The sequence below is a fragment of the Rhinatrema bivittatum genome, chromosome 18 (assembly GCF_901001135.1).
Source record: "Rhinatrema bivittatum chromosome 18, aRhiBiv1.1, whole genome shotgun sequence".
Lineage (NCBI taxonomy): Eukaryota > Metazoa > Chordata > Amphibia > Gymnophiona > Rhinatrematidae > Rhinatrema > Rhinatrema bivittatum.
In genome coordinates this window covers 4,906,120-4,929,427 of record NC_042632.1, presented here as the reverse complement: position 1 = coordinate 4,929,427, position 23,308 = coordinate 4,906,120, and the positions used below count along the sequence as shown (strand labels likewise).

Sequence of the window (23,308 nt, the reverse complement as noted above, 5' to 3'; positions counted from 1 at the left end):
TTGCGTAGCCACCGGAGGCGACGCGCCGAAACAGCAGCCACCATAGATCTCGCCGAGGTGCGCTGCAGATCGTGGAGCGCATCTGCGCCATAAGCTATCGCCGCTTCCAACTTATCCGCCTGCGCTGCCTCGCCTGCAGAAAAATCCGCATTGGCTTGAAGAACCTGAGCCCAGCGCAAGCTAGCTCGCATCGCGAAAGTCGTGCAGATGGCGGCTTGTACTCCGAGCGCGGAGACCTCGAAAATATTCTTAAGCTGAACTTCCAGCTTCCTGTCCTGAAGATCCCTGAGGGCTGTCGCTCCCGTGACTGGGATGGTGGATCTCTTCGTTACCGTAGAAACCGCTGAATCCACCTTGGGCAGTTTGAGACGGTCCAGCGCATCCTCCGGGAGCGGGTGCTGACCTTCAGACCCAATTCTGGAGTGTCCCATTCGCGAAACAGGATGTCCGTGAAGAAAAATGAAATGGAAAAGCAACTGCCGGGCCCGTGAGGCCTATCAGGACCGGATCCATGTTCGCCTCCTGCCGAACCACTACCGGAGGGGCCTCTATTCCCCGCTCTTGGAGAATGGCTGGAATTAGGGGCGGCAGCTCCTCCCTGCGGAAGAGCCGGACCACCTTGGGATCGTCTCCCTCCACTGCCTGTGATCCTTTTCCTGCGCCGGACGGAGCGGATCCGTCCGCTGCCACCTCATCGGCCCCCTGTTGGGGCTCTTCAGTGGAATCAGTGTCCGAACCAGTAGAGGAATCTGAGTCTGCCTCCTGTGGGACGCCACGCGGAGGCCGTTTTGCCTTCGAAGCGCTCGGGGGCACCTCCGCAACCCCCGATGGCCTCTTGGACTTCTTCAGCCGTGGAGCCTTGCGGGATTCCCTCCGGCCGCGCTTGCTCTTCTTATATTTCAGGACTTTGCGCAGCAAGAGCGCAAAGTCCTCTGAAAACAAACCAGAACCGGAAGAAAACTTCAGTGGGACTCCCCGGGGACCCCGGGTCCCCTGAGGGACCCCTCTCCGTCGCAATTCGCTGAGGAGAAAATGCGGGGGGCAGGGCTGCAGGCCCTGCCGTTTCCCGCGCCATTTCGCGGCCCGTGGCCAAAATGGCCGCCGCACCCGCCCTGAGCGGGAAAAGCTCCTGGGGCTTCTCTATCGCGCCCCCCCCCCGCTCAGCGGCGCTCGCGCGGGTCGCGACCGAGCCCCCCGAGTCGCCCCGGACGACCCCTCATCGCCCGGGATGCAGGCCGCGCAAAGGCCGTTGCGTGAGAGACGCGCGCGCGCCGAGCCGCAGGCCCGGCAAATCGAACCGCGAGGCATGCCGGCGAAAACGGCGCGAAGACGGGGAGCAACGGCAGGTAAGCAAAATAAAATTAGTGCGAACGGCCTCCCCCCTGTCAGCGGCGCCCCCCCCCCGAGAGCGGCGACGCAAAGAAACAAGAGAGCCGGCTCACAATAAAAAAACACTTTTTTTTTTTTTTTTTTTTTCTCACAAAAAAGGCCTGTCGCTGACCAAGGTCCTAGAGCCCTAATCCAGCAGGGGTGAGAAACCGGGCTCCCCGGTGTCACCCCTGACGCTGCTACTTGGAATAGCCGGGTCCTCGACCCTAGCAGCGGCCTCAACCAGGGGAGGGTAGTCCCCTCAGGACCTCTCAACCCCCCTGGGAGGCAGGGCGGACGGGACGTCAGGGACAATTTAGTAAAAGAACCCAAATAAAACGCCTTATCCTAAACTGGCCTAAAATCAAGAAAAATATAACCAACCCTGAAGGAATACCAGAACCAGGGCAGGAAGGAGCTGTGACCGCACCTGCACCATCTACTGGAGACAGAGTAAGACTGAGGGGCTGTGACTGGCACAGGGGCATATATGGCTCCGCCCACAAGTTTTAGTCTGTCTCCATCTACTGGTGCGGAGTCACAACCCAGGTGTCCTGGACTGATCCTGGTACGTACAGGGAAGTATTTTTTAGCAAGTTTGTTCCCCACACTCGTAAGCATGGGTAATGATTTGACTGTACAGCAGCAGCTACATGCCAGAAAGCTGCAGCAAAACATCAATAATCATTATTTCATCACCAGATGAAAAATAGCGCAAGTCAGCCTGGGGGACTTAGAAAAATTAATAAGTGAAATAGCTTGCCGTTGCCCTTGGTATTCGATGGAGTCTGGAACTCTAAATACCCAGAAATGGATTTCAATCGGCAATTATCTTCATATGGCTCCCAGAGCTCCCATAAAGCTAAGATTAATCTGGCAAAAATGTACAGAAGCCATCGAACGCACAGAAAAAAAAGGTTTAAAAACAGCAGTTTCAAACCATGTGCTTTTAGAAGCAGGCAGACATACCCTTCCCCCATCTTCTCAGTCTTCCTCAGAGACAGCAAATTCTTTGTATCCTCAGCTCCCCATACCTACACTCAAGGCACAAGCCATTCACACATCTCCGCGTTCTTTAGAAAAGCAACCCTTGAGAACAATAGAGCCACCACCTGGCCTGGGTGGGGCGATTAGCATTGAATTTCAGCAGAAACTGCAGAAAGAAAACCTTACAGAAACAGAATTGTTAGAAGGACTTCAAGCCTTCCCCATCACAGAAAAGAACCATGAACAAAGGGGGACAGAAAATGAAATAGAACATCTGGGGACACACAATCACATGGCTCCTGAGGCTTCCTCTGCATCCACCTCAGAGAAAAGACCCCAGGAAATAGAAAACACTGAGGTCAGAAAAACTAGCCTTCCTCCATCTTGCCTGCAACCCCCTTCCCCCACTAACCACTCCCTGAACCTTTATTTGCCATTGCCTGAGCCAGTCATTAATTCTGCATCATCAATTTGTGCAGGTAAATTACTATCTCAAACCACTGCTCCCGGTAACAATTTATGTGCAGCGGTCAGTATGGGATTTCATCTAGAACATGGAAATCTCACAAGAGAGGAATTATTGAAAGGGATTCAAGCCTTTCCCATTACAGAAAGAAACAAAGAGCTGGGTGTGGCAGCAATAGAGTTGAGTGCAGCCCGGAATGCCATGAGCAGTGGCTATGCCCCCAGGTCTTCAAAGAAATCAGCGTGTAAGACCTTGGGCCAGGCAGCTGCACTCCTGTGTTACAAGCAAAGAAAATATCCTTATGAAAAAAAGGATTTAATTAGACTCCTGTGTTACAAGCAAAGAAAATATCAATATGAAAAAAAGGATTTAATTAGACTCCTGCGTTACAAGCAAAGAAAATATCACTATGAAAAGAAAAAAAAATGGTTTCTATTAACAAACAGTACAAATTTGGAAAAAATGGTTTCTCTCTACAAACAGTACAAATTTGGAAAAAATGGTTTCTATTAGTATTTGAAATTCAGTTACAAAAAATCTGCATACTTTGAGAGTATTTTCCCCCACAAAGTGTATGCAGAGCTTATGTTAAAAACTGTACTGAGATTTGAATAATATACTGTATAAATTACATGTGAAAATTTCCCTTTTGCAAAGTTTATTTGGCTCACATTTAAAATGACTCCATTTCTCTGAGATTTAAGTTTATAGTTTGAATTGCCAGTGCACAGAACTTCTACTTTTATTGTGATTTGCCTTACAGGAGAAAAATAGTATCTGTCTGCAAAGAATCAGCAAATCCTGGGCCAGCCATTGTCTGTGGTCAATTGTTAAACAATGCTATCTTTAAGTTTCTATTGACTGAAGGATTAACTCCTTGGGTGTAGTTCTTTTCTTTTGAGAAACACTGCTCCTCCCCCCCTTTTCTGTAACTCTTGCTAGCCACTCATGGGGGAGGGAGGGAGAACTTTTGAAAAAAAAGAAAAACTGGACTTAGTCCTGCAGTTTCTCTCTCTACTTTCTATATGTCTTTAATCTTTTAATACTTTCAAACTTTAGCGTGCAGCAGACAGAGCAGAGCAAACAGCGTGTTTAATTTCCTATTCTAATAATTATAAGAAGAAATTCTATTCTGATATTCCACATTGAAAGTAAGCTCAGAGTATTATTGATTGCAACCTGGAACAGTAGTTGCAATCTATAAAGTAATGATGGGGTCTCCACTAGGAGGCGCTATGTTATTCTACAAGTTATATTATATTATTGTTTTAATAATTCTGTTGTATAATAGTTTTTATTTTTCAGATCTGCGGTCCTCATGTCTTAAGGACACTTCAGTTTTATTTTCTTTTTCACAAATTTTTACAGAATTCTGAACCTTATAATTTTTACTGACAGAGGTTGCTACATCTAAAGCAATCCCTCCCAAACCTTTTCTTTCAAATCCAAATTGATTTTATTAAAATTGAATGATAGAATTGATTTCTTCAAGGTTAAAAAAGTAAGAATTTCACTTTAATCCTTACCTTAGTAATTTTTTGCTGTATGCCAGTTTTTAATATTTTCCAGATTTACAGCCTTCCTGCCATGAGGAGATGAGAAGGTGAACACTTTGCAGTTTATTTTAACATTTTTCTAACACCTTTTGACTTTTGATCCTTGATCTAATTTTGTTTTTGATAACTTTTTGATAAGATTTTTAGCTCATATTATGTGTTATCTGTTGTCTGTCTTGATGCAAGAAATATTTGCAGGATGGATGAATATGTGTCAGTTTTGTGTAAATTAATATTTGCAAGATGAATGAATGTATGTCAGTCTTGTGTAGCATATGTTTAATGTAATGTCTAATATACTTGTCATTTGATTCAGCTTACAGCAAATGACTTTTCCTTTAAACGATTAATTTACATTTATTGCTAATTTACTGAATGAAAATTGATCACTGCATAAAAAATTCTTGATAATGGGGCTACCCTCTGTCCTGAAAACTGATAATGGCTCTATTTACTGCAGCCATTCCTTTGCATGAATTTTGTCAATAATTGAACATTAAATACTTACTTGGCATCCCCTACAACACCACAGGGCAAGCCATTGTGGAGAGAGCAAATCATACCCTCAAGAGCTCTTGAAAACAAAAACAAAAAAGGGGGATTGCCCCTGGATTTTCCCCCTGAACAAAGTAGGATTTTCCAACTAAACAAAGTATTGTTTACTTTAAATCATCTAAACATATCAGGTTCACATAAGAACACAGCCATGAGTAATCATTATGGGACTAGGGTTAGTCACCCACAGCCATCAGTTTTGTATAGCATATTTAATGTCTGGTACAGTCCCGTTCCCTTAAAATGGGGAACAAGGATATGTTTCTCTGCTTGCTTCCACAGGTATCAAGCCGTGGAAAGATGTAAAGGTGTCCAGGTCTACAGGACCCGATCCTAAACTTCTCCCTGAGCCTCCACAGCCCTCAGAAGGACAGAGACCGGACTCCTTGCAAAAAGCAGCACCACATGACCTGGGGACAGATCAAGGCCCTATCCCACCAATCTGCACAACTCTTAGAACAGCAAGGCCTTGAGAAAACTCCAGAGAACTTATTAGCCGCTTTTTCTTGCCTGAATGCCAACTCATTAACAATTGTGTTCTGCATCCTCCTCCTTTGCCTTATTTCTCCAGCTATGGCGATTTCAGAACAAGGACTCTGACAGGACAACATGTACATCCTCGAATCAGAACTTTTCACACCTGTTGAATCGAACAGACTGTTGGATCTGCGCACACATGCCAACCCAAGCCTGCGGAGGACTACTGATGCATGCTGTACCATTTAACCTTACAGTATGGACTAATTATCCTTTACAGAGAGGTTTTCATTAACTCTCCAGTTAATAATACCATACTACACATTGGTAGCTGTATTCAAGAGACTGCCGCTCTTTGTTGGGACTATGATACAGGGGATGGGAAGGGAATTCAGGTGGGAAATATCCATATTGTAACTGAACTTTTGTATTAATCACTAGACACTTGCATAATTATACCACATATGTATGCAATTGGCAGATTTCAGGATGTGCAGTGGGAGACCCAAGCAGGTACAGAAAGTATAGAGGGGATGAAGGATTTACCTTTTGTAGTTATATAGCCCAAATGATAACCAATGACAAGTCCACTAATCTGTTAGGAAACATATGGATGTTATGTGGGCATAGAGCATATATGTACATTTCCCCAAGATGGAGAGACAGATGCACTTTAGGCTACATCCTCCCCTCATACTATGCAGTCAAAAATTTACCCAAAGCAAGGCTCCGTAACAAAAGGGAGGCGATAAATAATCCCATAGAAAAGTATACAGAAACTCAGATAGCTAGAAGCCTGTTTCCCCCAATGGGGACAGATATGAATTACAGAGACTTACACGTCCTAGCTAACTGGACGACTGCCATATTTAATCAAACAGTCCATGCATTAAAACTACTCACAACAGAAGTTTCTCAGATTAGAGAAGTAGCATTACAGAACAGCTATACCTTAGACACTATTTTAGCTTTAACCTTAGACAACATTTTAGCCTTAAAGGGTGGTGTTTGTGCATTAATTGGATCTCATTGCTGTGTGTACATATCAGACTATAAAGCAAACCTCACACATACCACAGAGCAGATAGAAACCATGGTTGCTGATGCACCACTTTCAGACAGAATACCAACTTCTCCATGGGACTGGCTATGGTCCTGACTCCCTGATATTTCTGGTCTCAAAAGGGTGATTTCTATTATAATTACTGTAATTGTCTTAACTATCTGCCTGTGATGCTGTATTCAGTGCATACCCAACCTTCATATCCATATTGAAACCTTGCTCTCAGCCCGAATACAAAGATGTCTTGTAAGGTGCCTAATAGGGAATCTTGAGCCCTGCAGAGTTGGCACACCACCTGCACCAGCTCTGGGTGATATGGAGATTCAGAAGCTCATCGGTGGCTGGCACACCACGCCGAATCAGCTTTCTTCTCTCCATAATCCCTCTTCCCCTATTTCCAGCCCATACCAAGACATAACAGATTTCAGTAAGGGTCTAAAGCTTTACTGAGCTGCCCTAAACAAAAACAGAAAGGGTGAGATGTGGGAAATATGCGCTTGCCAGCAAGCCATTTCATCAGGGTTAAACACTAACTTCCCTTCTCCCTGACATTTGCCTGAATAAAAGCATCCCTTGTGCTTAAGCCTCTCTGCCTAGGAGAGGATACCTGACTTCATGTATTTCTCTGGCCTATAATTAATCCTGTTAGCCTGAAAGAAGGGCTGGGTTTTCCCTAGTCAGAGGCAGGACAAAGTCAGGAGGTATAGATTTCAGCAGCCAATGAAATGATCCGTGCACACCCCCTGAGCCAAAGCCAATGGTGTAATGACTCTTCTGTTGCTATGGGAAAGTAGCCAATTATGTAATGACACATCATCTGCCTTTGTATGAATGTACAATAAAAGGAAGAGGCTCGTGAGGGCAAACGTTCTTTGCCTCTTTGCCTTCTCTCTTCCTGCCTGCCATGAAAGCTGTCTGATGCCTCTTCATTACTCCTATAAAAAACCTCTTCATAAACTACACTGACAGTATATTTAGGGAAGCTTTTAATATGTAATTGTATTTTTTTAAAAATGTATTGTTGTTGTTGTTCTTACTGGTTATGTTATTATCCACCATGAACAGTTTCTGGTAAAATGGTGGACTATAAGCCTTTGCAATAAAATAAATAAATAAATATTTGTTTGTTTGTTTATTTATTTACTTAAACAGTTATTGGCCAAATTATACACAATTCTAAGCGGCTCACATAGCAAAATACATAAATACAAATAAAAACAAAACAATAATAACTATAGCAACAATAAAACACCTATCAGACATTTCCCATTGCTGGTCGCCATGGTTTCCATCCTGTGGCAGCTGAAGAGGCTTGCAGAATGGCCATCATGGATCCCATCCTTTAGTAGCCAAAGAGCGAAAGGGCTACCGCAGGACCCATCCCTTGCTGAATGAAGAAGGGGTCTGAAAGAGGCTAAAGAAGAGGTCCTGTGTGTGTGTGTATATGTCTGAGTGTGTGTATGTGTGTTTGGGGGGAGTCTGTATATGTATATGTATGTGTGCGTGTGTATGTGTGTTTGGGGGGAGTCTATATATGCATATTTATTTATTTACTTATTTATTTAGCTTCTTTTCTATACCGTCGTTAAGCTAGAAGCTGTCACAATGGTTAACAATAAGGCACTTAAAATAATGTTGCTTAACTGTGTTATTTTAACATCTAGACAGGTGCCTGTAAGGTATGTGTACTTGCATATGAGTGTTTGTATGGCTATGTGTGTGTGTGCGCGCATTTGTGTGCACGCATATGTTGAGGGGGAGCCTCTATGTATGTATGTACATGGGGGGAGCATGTGTGTGGGTATGTGTGTGTGAGGGAGCCTGTGTATGTGCCCGGAGGAGTTGAGGAGTAGCCTAGTGGTTAGAGCAGTGGGCTATGAACCAGAAGGCCAGGGTTTGAGTCCTGGAACAGCTCCCCTATGAGGAAAGACTAAAGAGGTTAGGACTTTTCAGCTTGGAGAAGAGACAGCTGAGGGGGAATATAATAGAGGTGTTTAAAATCATGAGAGGTCTAGAACAGGTAGATGTGAATCGGTTATTTACTCTTTCGGATAGTAGAAAGACTAGGGGGCACTCCATGAAATTAGCATGGGGCACATTTAAAACTAATCGGAGAAAGTTCTTTTTTACTCAACGCACAATTAAACTCTGGAATTTGTTGCCAGAGGATGTGGTTAGTGCAGTTAGTATAGCTGTGTTTAAAAAAGGATTGGATAAGTTCTTGGAGGAGAAGTCCATTACCTGCTATTTATTAAGTTGACTTAGAAAATAGCCACTGCTATTACTAGCAATGGTAACATGGAATAGACTTAGTTTTTGGGTACTTGCCAGGTTCTTATGGCTTGGATTGGCCACTGTTGGAAACAGGATGCTGGGCTTGATTGCCCCTTGGTCTGACCCAGTATGGCATGTTCTTATGTTCTTATGATGTCCGTGATCCAGTCCAGTTGTCCTGAACCCCTGGTTCCCTTCCTGGCGTGCCATGTCGTGGTCCGTGACCAGCCCCATGGGCGGGCTGTGTAGGGCGCTTCGTGGTGCAATGCCTCCTCCACTTCTGCAGCACAAGCCTCCGGGAGACTTCCACTTCTGTCCTTATCCCTGGTCTACAGAGTCCCTTGTGCTTGCTCCGTCCGTGCCAAAGACTCTGCCAGAACCTGTGCCATCCCAGCGTGGTCTGTGACCAGCCACTGGCGGCTGTGTAGGGCATGCCCTGGTGCAGGTCTCTACAGCTTATGAGACATGTTCCTTTCATTACTCCACATTTCGTCTAGAGGCTACTTCGAGTCCAGCATGGTCCACGACCAGTCCCGCGGGTGGACTGTGTAGGGCGCGCTGCATCGCAGTCTCAACCCAGTACTTTGCTTGACTCTCCTGAATGCCTTTAACCTAGCTTGACTCTTCTGAATACCTAGAATCTTGCCTGAGTTTTCTCAATACCTAGAACCTTGCCTGAGTCTTCATCTGTGCACCCAAGTACCTCATTCCTGAGTCTCATCTGTGCATCCAAGTACCTCATTCCTGAGTCTTCGTCTGAATCTCCATGTTCTGGTCTTCGCTACCCTGGCATCCATCCGGCCTGCCACTTCTTGCCATACCCTGCGGTAGGTCTGAAAGGGCTTGGAACGGTCGGAGGACTGTTCATAAGACCACCATTGCGTTGCTGGTCTTCCCAATGCGTGCAGGTCCGGAGGAGGGTCAGCATCGTCAGATATCTGTTTTTAGTCCAGCCTCGCTCCTGTCCAGCCCATGCTTGGGCATGCCTCACCTGCCGCGGCACCTCTTCGGAATTCCTCAGGGGTCGAGCCGTGGCCCAAGAACGCACAGCCCCTGGTAAGCGGAACCGCTCTCCTAGCGCTTCCTAACAGGAAGACCTTGTCAGACTGGAACACTGGGCATTCAAATGGCAGATGAAATTTAATGTGGATAAGCACAAGGTGATGCATATAGGGAAAAATAACCCATGCTATAGTTACACAATGTTAGTTTCCATATTAGAAGCTACTTTTTTGGGGGGTTTTCTAAAGTTGCTGGTATAATTGTTATGTATCATTCTAATTTTCATTCACAATGATATGTTGTGTAAATAACTTAAAATGCAATAAAAATAAAATTTAAAAAAAAAAAAAAAGAAGCTACCACCAGGAAAGAGATCTAGGCGTCATAGTGGATAACACATTGAAATCGTCGGTTCAGTGTGCTGCGGCAGTCAAAAAAAGCAAACAGAATTTTGGGAATTATTAGAAAGGGAATGGTGAATAAAATGGAAAATGTCATAATGCCTCTGTGTCGCTCCATGGTGAGACCGCACCTTGAGTACTATGTACAATTCTGGTCGCCGCATCTCAAAAAAATATATAGTTGCGATGGAGAAGGTACAGAGATGGGCAACCCAAATGATAAAGGGGATGGACAACTCCCCTATGAGGAAAGACTAAAGAGGTTAGGACTGTTCAGCTTGGAGAAGAGACGGCTGAGGGGGGGATATGATAGAGGTGTTTAAAATCATGAGAGGTCTAGAACGGGTAAATGTTATTTACTCTTTTGGATAACAGAAGGACTAGGGGGCACTACATAAAGTTAGCATGTGGCACATTTATTTACTTATTTATTTATTTATTTATTTTCTATACCGGTATTAGTTGTTACATAATACCGGTTTATATCCGAACTGAAGGTAGAAAGTACATCAAACAGGGACAGGGGATGGGACTACAAGGAACAGGAGAGAAGGGTATCCGGAAACTGGCAAACGAGATCAGAATAAAGAGATAACATGTTAAACAATGTAACATAACTTTAACAAGTTCAAGTAATGTACTGATGCAGCAGGTGGGTAAAGGCGCAGGGGATCTAATCTGAGTAAGCCTGTTTGAAAAGCCAGGTCTTTAACTTATTTTTGAATTTGATGGTGCAAGGCTCAAGTCGTAGGTTTGTAGGTAGTGAGTTCCAGCGGGTGGGACCGGCAATGGAGAAGGCTCGGTCCCTCATGGAGGTGAGGTGTGTCTTCTTGAGGGATGGGATATGGAGAATTCCTATATTGTTTGCTCTGGTGGGGTGGTCTGAGAGTGTGAGATGGAACGGCTCATCAAGCCAGTTGGAGTTGTGTCTGTAAATGGATTTGTGAATAATAGTAAGGGTTTGTAGAGGATACACGAAGGGATCGGGAGCCAATGTTTTTTCAAAACATTAAGCTTATAGAAACCTTCCTTGAGGATAGAATTGATATATTTTTTCAGGTTCAATTGCTGGTCAATCAAGACACCAAGGTCTCGTACGAAGAGCTGAGAGGAGTTGGAGCTATATGCCAGGTCGCTTGCAAGGGAGGGTTTGGGGATCTGGTGTTGGGAGATGAAGAGCAGTTCAGTTTTAGAGGTATTTAGGGTGAGGTGGAGATTCATGAGTAGGGTGTTAATGGAAGCAAGACATTTCTCCCAGAATTTTAGAGAATCAGAGATTGAGTCATGAATTGGTATGATGATTTGGAAATCATCGGCATATAGATAGAATTTTAGGCCAAGGGCGGATGGGAGCTGGCAGAGGGGGGTGAGGTAAATATTGAATAGGGTGGATGAGAGGGAGGAACCTTGAGGAACTCCTTGGGAGAGGGAGTAATGAGTGGATTTGGCATTGCCTATTTTGACAGAGAATTGTCTATTGGACAGGTATGATTTAAACCAAAGGAGGGCTGAGCCTGAGATACCTATGTCAGATAGGCAGGAAATGAGGTGGTTGTGTCTTATTGTATTGAACGCCGAGGAGATGTCAAGTAGGGCGAGAAAGTAGCAGTGATGTTTTCACTCAACGCACAATTAAACTCTGGAATTTATTGCCAGGGGATGTAGTTAGTGCAGTTAGTGTAGCTGGGTTTAAAAAAGGATTGGATAAGTTCTTGGAGGAGAAGTCCATTACCTGCTATTAATTAAGTTGACTTAATAAATAGCCACTGATACTACGAGCAACAGTGACATGGGATAGACTTGGCTTTTGGGTACTTGCCAGGTTCTTGTGGCCTGGATTGGCCACTGTTGGAGATGGGATGCTGAGCTTGATGAACCCTTGGTCTAACCCAGTATGTCATGTTCTTATGTTCTTAAACAACAGGCTGAAGCATCCTCCATTAGATTTTATAGCCTGAATAAACATTTTCCCCTCCCCTCTGGCAGATCGGTCTCTTCTGATTGATATTGACTGTACCTCATGGTACATGGACCAGAGAAGAGCATGGAGGAGTCTGTCAGGTACAGGCTTCAGCTCCTTATTTAGCCCAGACAGGGGCAACGCAAGGCAATCTACAACCTATAAGGACATTAAATTTTAAGGTCTGGAAAAACAAATAAGAATGGGGGTAATCTGCTGATGCGGCTGTTGCTACCCTTAACCAATAAGACTGATACTTGATGCTACCACAAGCTTGCTGGACAGACTGGATGGACTGTTTGGTCTTTTTCTTCCGTCATTTCTATGTTTCAATATGTTTCTATGCTGCATGAGGCCAGGGATGAGATAGTGCTTCTCCCCCAAAGAGGGGCAAAGGGAGGAATGTCTTTGCAGTCTGGCTCTTTCAGTGATTTCAAATGCTACAAAAGAGGGAAAGCAGAGGTCAGAGTTCCCAGAGTGGTAGGGTATCAGTAATAATATTTCTAGGAATCTGGCAATCCTGCCACACTCCTAGGAATCCTGCCTTCCATCTTTTCCCCAGCATTTTCCCCTGGAGAAGTGGACAGAGGCAGATTGCAGGAAAATATCAGCCCAGGGGAGTTTTTCAAAACCAGCCCAGGGATCTGTGACTCACTTGTGCTTTCTGTGCAGCATGCATTTTAACAGCTCCCAAAAGCACGCTACTTAATCTTTGAAAGATACAGCATGTGACCTGAAACCTGACAGAACTGAGAAAAAATCTCCAACATAAATTTCATATTTTTCCTAACAAACAGGTCAATACAGTAAAGTGTGGCCGCGGTTACCCTGTTTCTAACCCACCTTTTACTCACAATTTGGCCGCGTTAGCCCAACCCGCGATCCACTATCCCCTTTAACCCATTCTTACCGCCTCTTTAAATCAATGGGTAACCCCTTCCGCCCGCGGCATGTATATGAGATGTAAACGATCGGATTAGCTATTCCCTCCCATTCAGTAACGCGCGCCCCGACTATCGCCTTTTTAACCTGCAGTTTAGCCGTGCATTTAACCTGCTAACTTAACACCTACCCTTTCCCCTGCGTTAGAGGCAGGGGTAAGGGTAGGCGGAAAACTTTCCCCCAGCCCTTGCTCACCTGCCCTGGCCGGTGAGCGAAAAAGGGGCAGCCCAGTCCTCTCTACCCTCCTCCCGAAGCAACGAAAGCGAAAAAGGAGAAAAGCGACATGTGAAGTATAACCTACTTTTCTTGCAGTCCTCCTCCGGAGACGCACCGCGGCTCCCCTGCCTCCCGGGGGCTGCCCTCTGCCTCCCAGGGACAGCCGGTGGCGAAAAGACAGCCGGCGGCGAAAAGACAGCACGGGTCCTCTGACACGATCGCTCCAGCTGCGGCCACTTCTGCGTGCATTCAGCCCGTGCGTGCAATTTGGCCGCTCAAGGCGTGACGTCACTACATGTGACATCACGCCTTGAGCGGCCAAATTGCACGCACGGGCTGAATGCACGCAGGAGAAGTGGCCGCAGCTGGAGCGATCGTGTCAGAGGGCCCGTGCCGGCATCCATCTTCGCCGGCGGGGCCACTTTCGCCGCCGGCTGCCCCCGGGAGGCAGGAGGCAGCCCCCAGGAGGCAGGGGAGCCGCGGTGCGTCTCCGGAGGAGGACTGCAAGAAAAGTAGGTTATACTTCACATGTCGCTTTTCTCCTTTTTCGCTCCTTTTTCGCTTTCGTTGCTTCAGGAGGAGGGTAGAGAGGACTGGCAATCCCGAGCGTAGGAGAACCGAGCGTAGGAGAACCGTCCACTTCCTGGTACCTGTCATTTCAAATGTCAGCTCACAGGGATGGTAACTTTCAAATGGGTGCTTGGGCACATATATACATATGTAAATGAATGCATGGCCAGATATGTGTCAATTTATATCCTGTGCGCACATACACATGCATGTTATAAAATAGTCCTGGCACTTATATGTGTGCACCTAATTTTAAGCTTGTGTGCGCACAGCAGTGTAGGTTGGCTTTGGAATGCACAAGTGAGGGAATTTTATAACAAATGTGTATACAACCCATGACCAGTTTCACCAGTTTGCCAAGTCTTCAGCTAGCTCCTCCAAACCCCTCTCATGCTTTAGCCTGCACTCCTCCCAGTTAACTCAGACCACTTAAGCACTTCATAGATGCCTGGAAATAGTTTTATAAAGACTTATACCTTCTCCATAGCAGAAGTGCATTTGTGCTCAAATGTGTGCCCAGGCACATAGGTACTTGTATACATATCTCATGGCCCCGCCCTGAAATGCTCAGGCCCTGCCCACATTCTACCACTCTTTTTCCTGATGCAGGACATTCGTGCTTCGGTATTTGTGCGCATGTGTGGGAGGCTTATAAAATCGGGTGGACAGGCGCATGTGCTAGATACCAATTTTGGCGTGCATCCACCTTTTAAACTTCACCTTTAACAGTGGCCCAAGGAATCTTACTCCACCTCTGACCAAGAGTTAAAATTTGAGCATTAGGAAAATCTTGTTAAGCCAGCATACCTCTCTACATCAGAGGATAATAAAGGCATTAACCAATATGCAGAGTTTTATCCACAGACCTGTATGGAGAATGAAGTACGTGCCCATCTGCAAGTAAAACTCTGCATACTGCTGTCATAAATTTCAGGAACTCTGGCTTGAGTTCCTTGCTTAGGCTTGTGACTGTACTTTTTAGGCCTAGTTATAGAAACAACTAAAGGAGAGAGAACTGAAAATGACTTAGCTATGGCATGCTATGAAAATAAATAATTAAATATATTTAGTAGCCAAAGCATTACCATATATAGCAATACTTAGAGTTGTTTACCACATAAAACTGATGGTTATCACATTTATTTTATTTATCTTTTTTAGATTTTTATATTCCACTTTTCACACTTTTTTTTCAGCACTTCAAAGCAGATTACATTCAGTGGGAGCACTGAGAGGAGAGGATCACCTTGTTGGTGGCTGAAAGGAATCAGTAAGTTTTTGCTTGGGACACTGTCTTTTTTAAAAATATTGGGGCAAAGTTAACTATTTGGGAATATTATTTAGTATGTTTGTGCTTTTAATAGTCAGTAAGGCAGTGAAAACACAGAAGTTAGGCTGTATTTTTAAATAGTCAGTAAGGCAGCTAGTAAGCAGAAGTTAGAGTGTTTGTATATTTAAAAAAAAAAAAAAAAAAAGTAGCCAGAAGCTAGAAATAAGCTAGGAGCAGTGCATACCTAAGTAAAAAGGTTGAAAAGTTCAGTTCAGTTACTCACCTTGGAAAGGTGTTGAGGTAGTGTGATTTGGTTTGATTAGGTACCAACATTTGTTAATCAAGAGAGCAGTGAGTCACTTTGGCTGACTAACTGAAGTTAGACTGTTTGTTTTTCCCAACCCTCCCACCCCTCACTCACCCACCCCTCGCTCATCCTTTAATTTATAGGCAGGTGCCACTTAAAAGAAACACCTTATTAAGAGTTTGATCATTCCCTTGTAGGCCACTATTAAACATATAGGGGCGGATGTTAAGAGCCCTCCTCACCTAAATCCGCCCAAATCCGGGCGGATTTAGGCGGGCAGGGCCCTGCGCGCTGGTGAGCCTATTTTACATAGGCCTACCGGCGCGCGCAGAGCCCCGGGACTCGCGTAAGTCCCGAGGTTTTCTGAGGGGGCGTGTCGGGGGCGGGCCCGAACCGCGCAGTGTTTTCGGGGCGTGTCGGGAGCGTTCCGGGGGGCAGGCCCGGGGGCGTGGCTACGGCCCAGGGCAATCCGGGGGCGTGGCCGCGCCCTCCGGACCCGCCCCCAGGTCGCGTCCCGGCACGCTAGCGGCCCGCTGGCACGCGGGGATTTACGTCTCCCTCCGGGAAGCGTAAATTCCCCGACAAAGGTAAGGGGGGGGTTTAGACAGGGCCGGGCGGGTGGGTTAGGTAGGGGAAGGGAGGGGAAGGTGAGGGGAGGGCAAAAGAAAGTTCTCTCCGAGGCCTCTCCGATTTCGGAGCGGCCTCGGAGGGAATGGGGGTAGGCTGCGTGGCTCGGCGCGCGCCGTCTATACGGAATTGATAGCCTTGCGCGCGCCGATCCAGGATTTTAGCGGCTACGCGCGTATCTACTAAAATCCCGCGTACTTTTGCTTGCGCCTGATGCGCCAGCAAAAGTACGCCAAATCGCACGGTTTGAAAATCTACCCCATAGTGAATTCACTAATACATTTAAAGGACATTAATTAGACAAATTCCTACTCCCATAACAACCTAAAACATAAGTAGGAACTGAACAAATTTGAGATGAAGGCAGCAATCCAACAGGAAGAGGGGGGCTTCCCAGTCTTTTGCATCGAGTGTCACATGTATGATTTTTTACCCGCCGGTGACAAATTGTACATGTGCATGTGATGCAAAGAGCTCCTGGTTCTCAGAGAACGAGTCCGATCTCTGGAGGCTAGAGTGGCAGACCTGGGGAAGCTGAGGCAGACAGAGAGGTATATAGATGAGACATTCTGGGACATAATAGCCAAGTCCCGACTTCAGACTGGCAGCCCTGGTGCGGCCTTGGACTTCAGATTGGCAACCCTGGTACTGCCTTGGAGGAAGAAGTTCTCCTGATTGGAGAGCATTAACCTGGTGCAGCAGGAAAGGATCCTGTAGCAAGGACCTGCTCTCTAGGTGATGCATTGTCCTTTTGCACTGAGGATATCTCTCCAAGGCCTACTGCCCAGGAGGGAAGGGTTAGGTCGGCCGTCATAGTTGGTGATTCCATTATTAGGAATGTAGATAGCTGGGTGGCTGGTGGGCGTGAGGATCGCCTGGTAACATGCCTACGTGGTGCAAAGGTGGCAGACCTCACGCTTCACCTAGATAGGATTTTAGACAGTGCTGGGGAGGAGCCGGCTGTCGTGGTACATGAGGGCACCAACGACACAGGAAAATGTGGGAGGGAGGTTCTGGAAACCAAATTTAGGGTCTTAGGCAGAAAGGTTAAATCCAGAACCTCCAGGGTAGCATTCTCTGAAATGCTCCCTATTCCACGTGCAGGTCACCAGAGGCAGGCAGAACTCAGGTGTCTCAATGCGTGGATGAGACGATGGTGCAAGGAAGAGGGATTCAGTTCTGTTAGGAACTGGGGAACCTATTGGGGAAGGGGCAGCCTCTTCCGAAGGGATGGGCTCCACCATAACCAGGGTGGAACCAGACTGCTGGCGCTAACCTTTAAAAAGGAGATAGAGCAGCTTTTAAACTAGAACAAAGGGGAAAGCCGACAGTCGTTCAGCAGCGCATGGTTCAGAGAGAGATATCTTTAAAGGATACTAATGATGCATTAGAATTAGGGCATCCCGACAGTAAGGTTCCAATAATAAGAAAAGTAGTCCAAGTGCCTGTAACTAAAAACTCACCTGAGATAAAAAATTTCTAACTTATCCCTATCAAGTAAAAAGCAGAATGAAAATGCAAACAAAAAACAAACTTTGAAATATTTGTGTACTAATGCCAGAAGTCTAAGAAGTAAGATGGGAGAATTAGAAAGTATAGCAGTGAATGATGACAAAGACTTAATTGGCATCTCAGAAATATGGTGGAAGGAAGACAACCAATGGGACAGTGCTATACCGGGGTACAAATTATATCGAAATGACAGAGAGGAGCACCCAGGAGTAGGTGTGGCACTTTATGTCCGGGATGGCAGAGAGTCCAACAGGATAAACATCCTGCATGAGACTAAATGCACAATTGAATCTTTATGGGTAGAAATCCCTTGTGTGCCGGGGAAGACTATAGTGATAGGAGTATACTACTATCCACCTGGTCAAGATGGTGAGACTGACAGTGAAATGCTAAGAGAAATTAGGGAAGCTAACCAAATTGGTAGTGCGGTAATAACGGGAGACTTTAATTACCCCAGTATTGACTGGGTAAATGTATCATCGGTACATGCTAGAGATATAAACTTCCTGGATGGAATAAATGACATTTTTATGGAGCAATTGGTTCAGGAACTGACAAGAGAGGGAGCAATTTTAGATCTAATTCTCAGTGAAGCACAGAATTTAGTGAGAGATGTAATGGTGGTGGAGCCGCTTGGTAATAGTGATCATAATATGATCAAATTTGAATTAATGACTGGAAGGGGGACAGTAAGCAAATCCATGGCTCTACTGCTAAACTTTCAAAAGGGAAACTTTGATAAAATGAGAAAAATTGTTAGAAAAAAAATTAAAGGAGCAGCTACAAATGTAAAAAGTGTGCAAGAGGCATGGTCATTGTTAAAAAAAATACCATCCTAGAAGCACAGTCCAGATGTATTCCACACATTAAAAAAGGTGGAAAGAAGGCAAAAAGATTACCGGCATGGTTAAAAGGGGAGGTGAAAGAAGCTATTTTAGCCAAAACCGATTCCGATTCACATCTCCAGAGATCAAATTTTTTTTCTCCTTCCAGCTGAACCCGATCGTTAAGACGATCGGGCACACAATTCACATCTCTACATCTACCGGTTCACCTTTATCCACATGTTTATTAACTCCTTCAAAAATGTGAAGCAGATTTGTGAGGCAAGACTTGCCTTGGGTAAAGCCATGCTGACTTTGTTCCATTAAACCATGTCTTTCTATATGTTCTGTGATTTTGATGTTTAGAAGATGTTCCACTATTTTTCCTGGCACTGAAGTCAAACTAACCAGTCTGTAGTTTCCCGGATCGCCCCTGGAGCCCTTTTCAAATATTGGGGTTACATTAGCTATCCTCCATTCTTACAATGGATGATTTTAATGATGGGTTACAAATTTTTACTAATAGGTACAAAAATTTCATTTTTTAGTTCCTTCAGGACTCTGGGGTGTATACCATCTGGTCCAGGTGATTTACTACTCTTCAGTTTGTCAATCAGGCCTAAAACATCTAGGTTCACCGTGATTTGGTTCAGTCCAACTGAATCTTTACTCATGAAAACCTTCTCCAGTATGGGTACCTCCCCAACATCCTCTTCAGTAAACACCGAAGCGATCAGATTTTTTTTCTCCCTCCAGCTGAACCCGATTGTTAAGACGATCGGGCACACGATTCACATCTCTACTTATTTTAGTGAATGTTAATTCTTTTGTCTCAGCTCAATATTTCCTATTGGTTGGAAGCATGAGTGGTTGAATGTTAATAGTTATGTGCAATTATAACCAGTTTGTCCATAGTTTGGTTTTTCCCAAAGAATACTGGCAGGCTGATGCCAGGGCAGGGCTATATGTTTATTTATTTTTTTATTTAGCGTTTTTTATATACCGAGGTATAGCAGAGTTGCCTTCACTCCGGTTTACATTATAACAACCTGTTACATTGAAATTTGAAAAATTACATTAAACAGACTGAGAACTGACTTATAAAATTAGTCCAAACAAAACAAGATATACCAAAAGTTAGGTATACTGAAAAAACAGGGTTCATAGATAATAGGAGATATGTCTGTGACATGAGCTTTTATTCTATCCTCATCTGTTGGTAGAGGTGCATTACCCACTTGTGAGGATTAGCCTGCCTTCATTAGAGGAAAGGAAATTATCAGGTAAGTAGTCATTTATCCATAGTCTTCTGAATATATCAAGTTAAGTCTAAAGCTATTCAGCTAAGCATAGCCAGATAACTTTATACATAACCAGCTATATTCAAAAGAGTATCCAGTTATGTTTAAAGTTATCTGGCTACTGTTAGCCATATAACGTTAACTGGGGATATTCAGTGGGATGTTTATTGAATATGATCCCCATGATGGGATAAAACTTTAGTAAATAGGCTCCTTAGATTGCAAACTCTTTGGAATAGGGAACTACTCACAGTACCTGAATTGTATCTTGCCTTAAGCATTGCTTTGGACATAAGTAATTAAATCCATTAAAAAGGTATCGCTTTATATATTGTTTGTTGACCTTTATTTTAATGTATTTTGGAGCAGTCTGATTGATTATCCATCATAAACAAGGCCACAACAAAAATCTGCCATATTAAAGAAGGACATAAGTGTATATAATGGTGAGTGTGTGATATACCAGTTACCTCTCTAATCCTTGGCTGCCAGATGTGTGATGTATTCAAAGGTTCTGTCCAGTTCTTGTAGATCTCCGCTAGGAAGGAAATACAAATTTTAAATACTGGTAATGAAAAAAGGGGGAAATTTAGCATTGTATTATTGCCAGCAACAGATTACATCCTCATTACCTCCTTTTCATTATCCTTTCCATAAATAATTGGTTAGTTAGCCATGAAATCTGAAAAATCATTTATTGGAAAGGATCCTAAGAAAAGCATTATTGAGCTACTTTGAACATACATAAGAATTGTCAAGCTGGGTCAGACCAAGGTCCATTGAGCCCAGCATCTTCTAACAGCTCAATCCTGGTCACAAGTACCTGGTAGATCCCATAAAGTATATCTGATTCCATTACTCACTCCCAGGGATAGCAAGAGTATTCTCTAGTCTACCTGGATAATAATGTGTTAAGAGAGAAAATCTGTGATGATGCTATTATACTTGAACTTGGTTTGTGGGCCCTTGGATCGTGGAGAGAGCTGACCACCCACAGGGAGGAGCCCTGTGGGGACTCTCCACGACAGGTGGAGTCTCAGCAGTGATGGACACAGGAGTCAGAGATATATTTATTATACAGCAAAGAGAAACTAAAGGAGCGGGTTTGTAAACTCAGTCCTTGAGTAGGAAGACCTAAGATGGATTGTCCGGTAGTGGTCCGCAGAGTGGAGCAACCCAGGAAATACTTGCTTCTTGGTAGTTCTTGTGCGTGGTAGCTCCGATAGTGGTCCGCAGCGTGGGGTAGGCGGAGATAGATGTTGGCAGCAGGCGCAAGATAGCGTGGATCCGGTAGAGGTCTGCAGAGCGGGGTAACTTGAGGATCCACACAGCAAGGGAGAAGCAGAGTTGTAGATCAGGTCCAGTACTCATTCCATAGTGTTGCAGTTGAGATATTGTGGTAGCAGCCGCGGAGACTTGGAGCAGGAACACTGAAGGGTTGTCTATAGAAGTAGCGAGAGGTACTCACTAAGCTGGTGAAGGTGAGACTCGCAGAGAAGGCTCTCCGAGGAGCGGATAGCCCTGAGTGCAGCAAGGCCTCCGAGGAGCGGGTACCTGAGTCACTCAGTCTGGAAGGCAGGAACAGCGAGGCAAAGCGCGTCAGAGAAAAGGAATTGAGCAAGATGGAATCCTTGCTAACTCGTTGGTAGGAAGGTCCGGTAGGCTTAAGTACATGTAGGCAGTGATGTCATGCAGAGGGGACACCCCTGAGGTTCCTGCCATGACGTGGATGAGATGGAGGCAGGCGCACATGCGCGTTTGCCCTAAGTTACACCAGATTCAAGATGGCAACCAGGATTGCCCACGCCATCCCGGGGACGCCAAGGAGATCAGCGTGCAGAGGCAGTGGTGGCCATCTTTGCCAGAATCAGAGCTGCAGGGCAAAATAAGGTGAGCAGCAAAGGTCGCAGTGGCCTGCAACCGACGGGCATAACAGTACCCCCCCTTCTTAGGGCACCTCCCAGGGGGTTTCGGCTTCCTAGGATGAGTTAAGATGGAATTGGTGTAACATGTCTTTGTCAAGGATGTTGACAGCAGGTTCCCAGCTGTTTTCTTCTGGTCCGTATCCTTCCCAGGAAATTAGATATTCCCAATGCTTTCCTCTCTTACTTACATCCAAGATGTCATCCACTTTGTATGCGATGTCCTCTTCAGCATCAAGAGGCTGTGGATCTGGAGTCTTGCAAGAGAACTCTGAGAGGATGAGAGGCTTCAAAAGTGAAACGTGGAAAGCGTTGTGTATTTTCATGGATGAAGGTAACTTCAGGCTGTAGGTCAAGGGACCTAGGCAGCGAAGGAAAGTGAAGGGTCCAATGTAGCATGGAGCGAATCTGACTGAAGGCAGCTTGAGGTGGAGGTATTTTGTATTGAGCCATACCTTGTCTCCTGGCTCAAACTGGGGTGCTGCTCTGTGATGAGCATCGTAATGCTTTTTGGCCCATTGTCCTGTTTTGTGCAAAAGGTCCTTAGTTTGAGTCCTGTTGTGTCCATCGCTGCCCGACGTCTCCGTTCTGCTCACCTCACCTCGTTGGCGACTCCCTTCGGGGTTGATGGAAGGCTAGCTGCTGCAGCATCTCCATGCCGTCCTCCTCCGGCGTTCCCGGACCGGCTCAACGCTGCAAGCCACCATGTTGACCAGATGCTTAAGGGCATGCGCGCGCGGCCCGACTGATGTACCAGCATTGGCGCGAACCTCAGGGTCGTCCCCCTAGATGACGTCACCAGTTCAGGGACATAGTAGCCAAGCCCCAAATCCAGTCTGGAAGCCCTAGTGCTGCCTTGGATCAGAAAGGTCTCCCAGTAGGAGAACATCACCTTGGTGTAGCAGGAAGTGATCCTGTAGCAAGGACCTGCTCTTCAGGTGATGTATTGTCCTGTCGCACTGAGAACAAGTCTCCCAGTGCTACTGCCCAGGAGGGAAGGGTTAGGCCGGCCATCATAGTTGGTGATTCGATTATTAGAAATGTAGATAGCAGGGTGGCTGGTGGACGTGAGGACCGCCTGGTAACTTGCCTGCCTGGTGCGAAGGTGGCAGACCTCACGTGTCACCTAGATAGGATTATAGACAGTGCTGGGGAGGAGCCGGCTGTGGTGGTACATGTGGGCACCAACAACATAGGAAAATGTGGAAGAGAGGTTCTGGAAGCCAAATTTAGGATGTTAGGTAGGAAGCTAAAATCCAGAACCTCCAGGGTGGCATTCTCTGAAATGCTTCCTGTTCCATGTGCAGGTCCCCAGATGCAGGCAGAGCTCCAGAGTTTCAATGCGTGGATGAGACAATGGTGCAGGGAAGAGGGATTCAGCTTTGTAAGGAACTGGGGAAACTTTTGGGGAAAGGGGAGACTTTTCCGAAAGGATGGGCTCCACCTTAACCAGAGTGGAACCAAGCTGCTGGCACTAAGTTTCAAAAAGGAGATAGAGCAGCTTTTAAACTAGAACAAGGGGGAAAGCCGACAGTCACTCAGCAGTGCATGGTTCGGAGAAATGTATCCTTGAAGGATACTAATGAAATAGGAGAGTTAGGGCATCCCAACAGAGAGGTTCAATTAAAAGCAAACATAGTCTATATGCCTATATGTAAAAAATCACCAAAGCTAATGATTTCCGAATTATCCCAAACAACTGAAAAGC

General features: G+C 45.4%; 1 protein-coding gene across 3 annotated transcripts in view; it reads right to left on the bottom strand.

Annotated features, from left to right (window-relative positions):
• The window catches only part of SLC23A1 (solute carrier family 23 member 1), an 896,619-nt gene that overhangs the window by 543,727 nt on the left and 329,584 nt on the right, over positions 1–23,308 (bottom strand). For all 3 annotated transcript variants that reach the window (XM_029583351.1, XM_029583353.1, XM_029583352.1), the window contains exon 5: positions 20,149–20,216. In XM_029583351.1, coding sequence (XP_029439211.1) covers positions 20,149–20,216 — 68 coding nt within the window. The remainder of the gene's footprint in view (positions 1–20,148; positions 20,217–23,308) is intronic.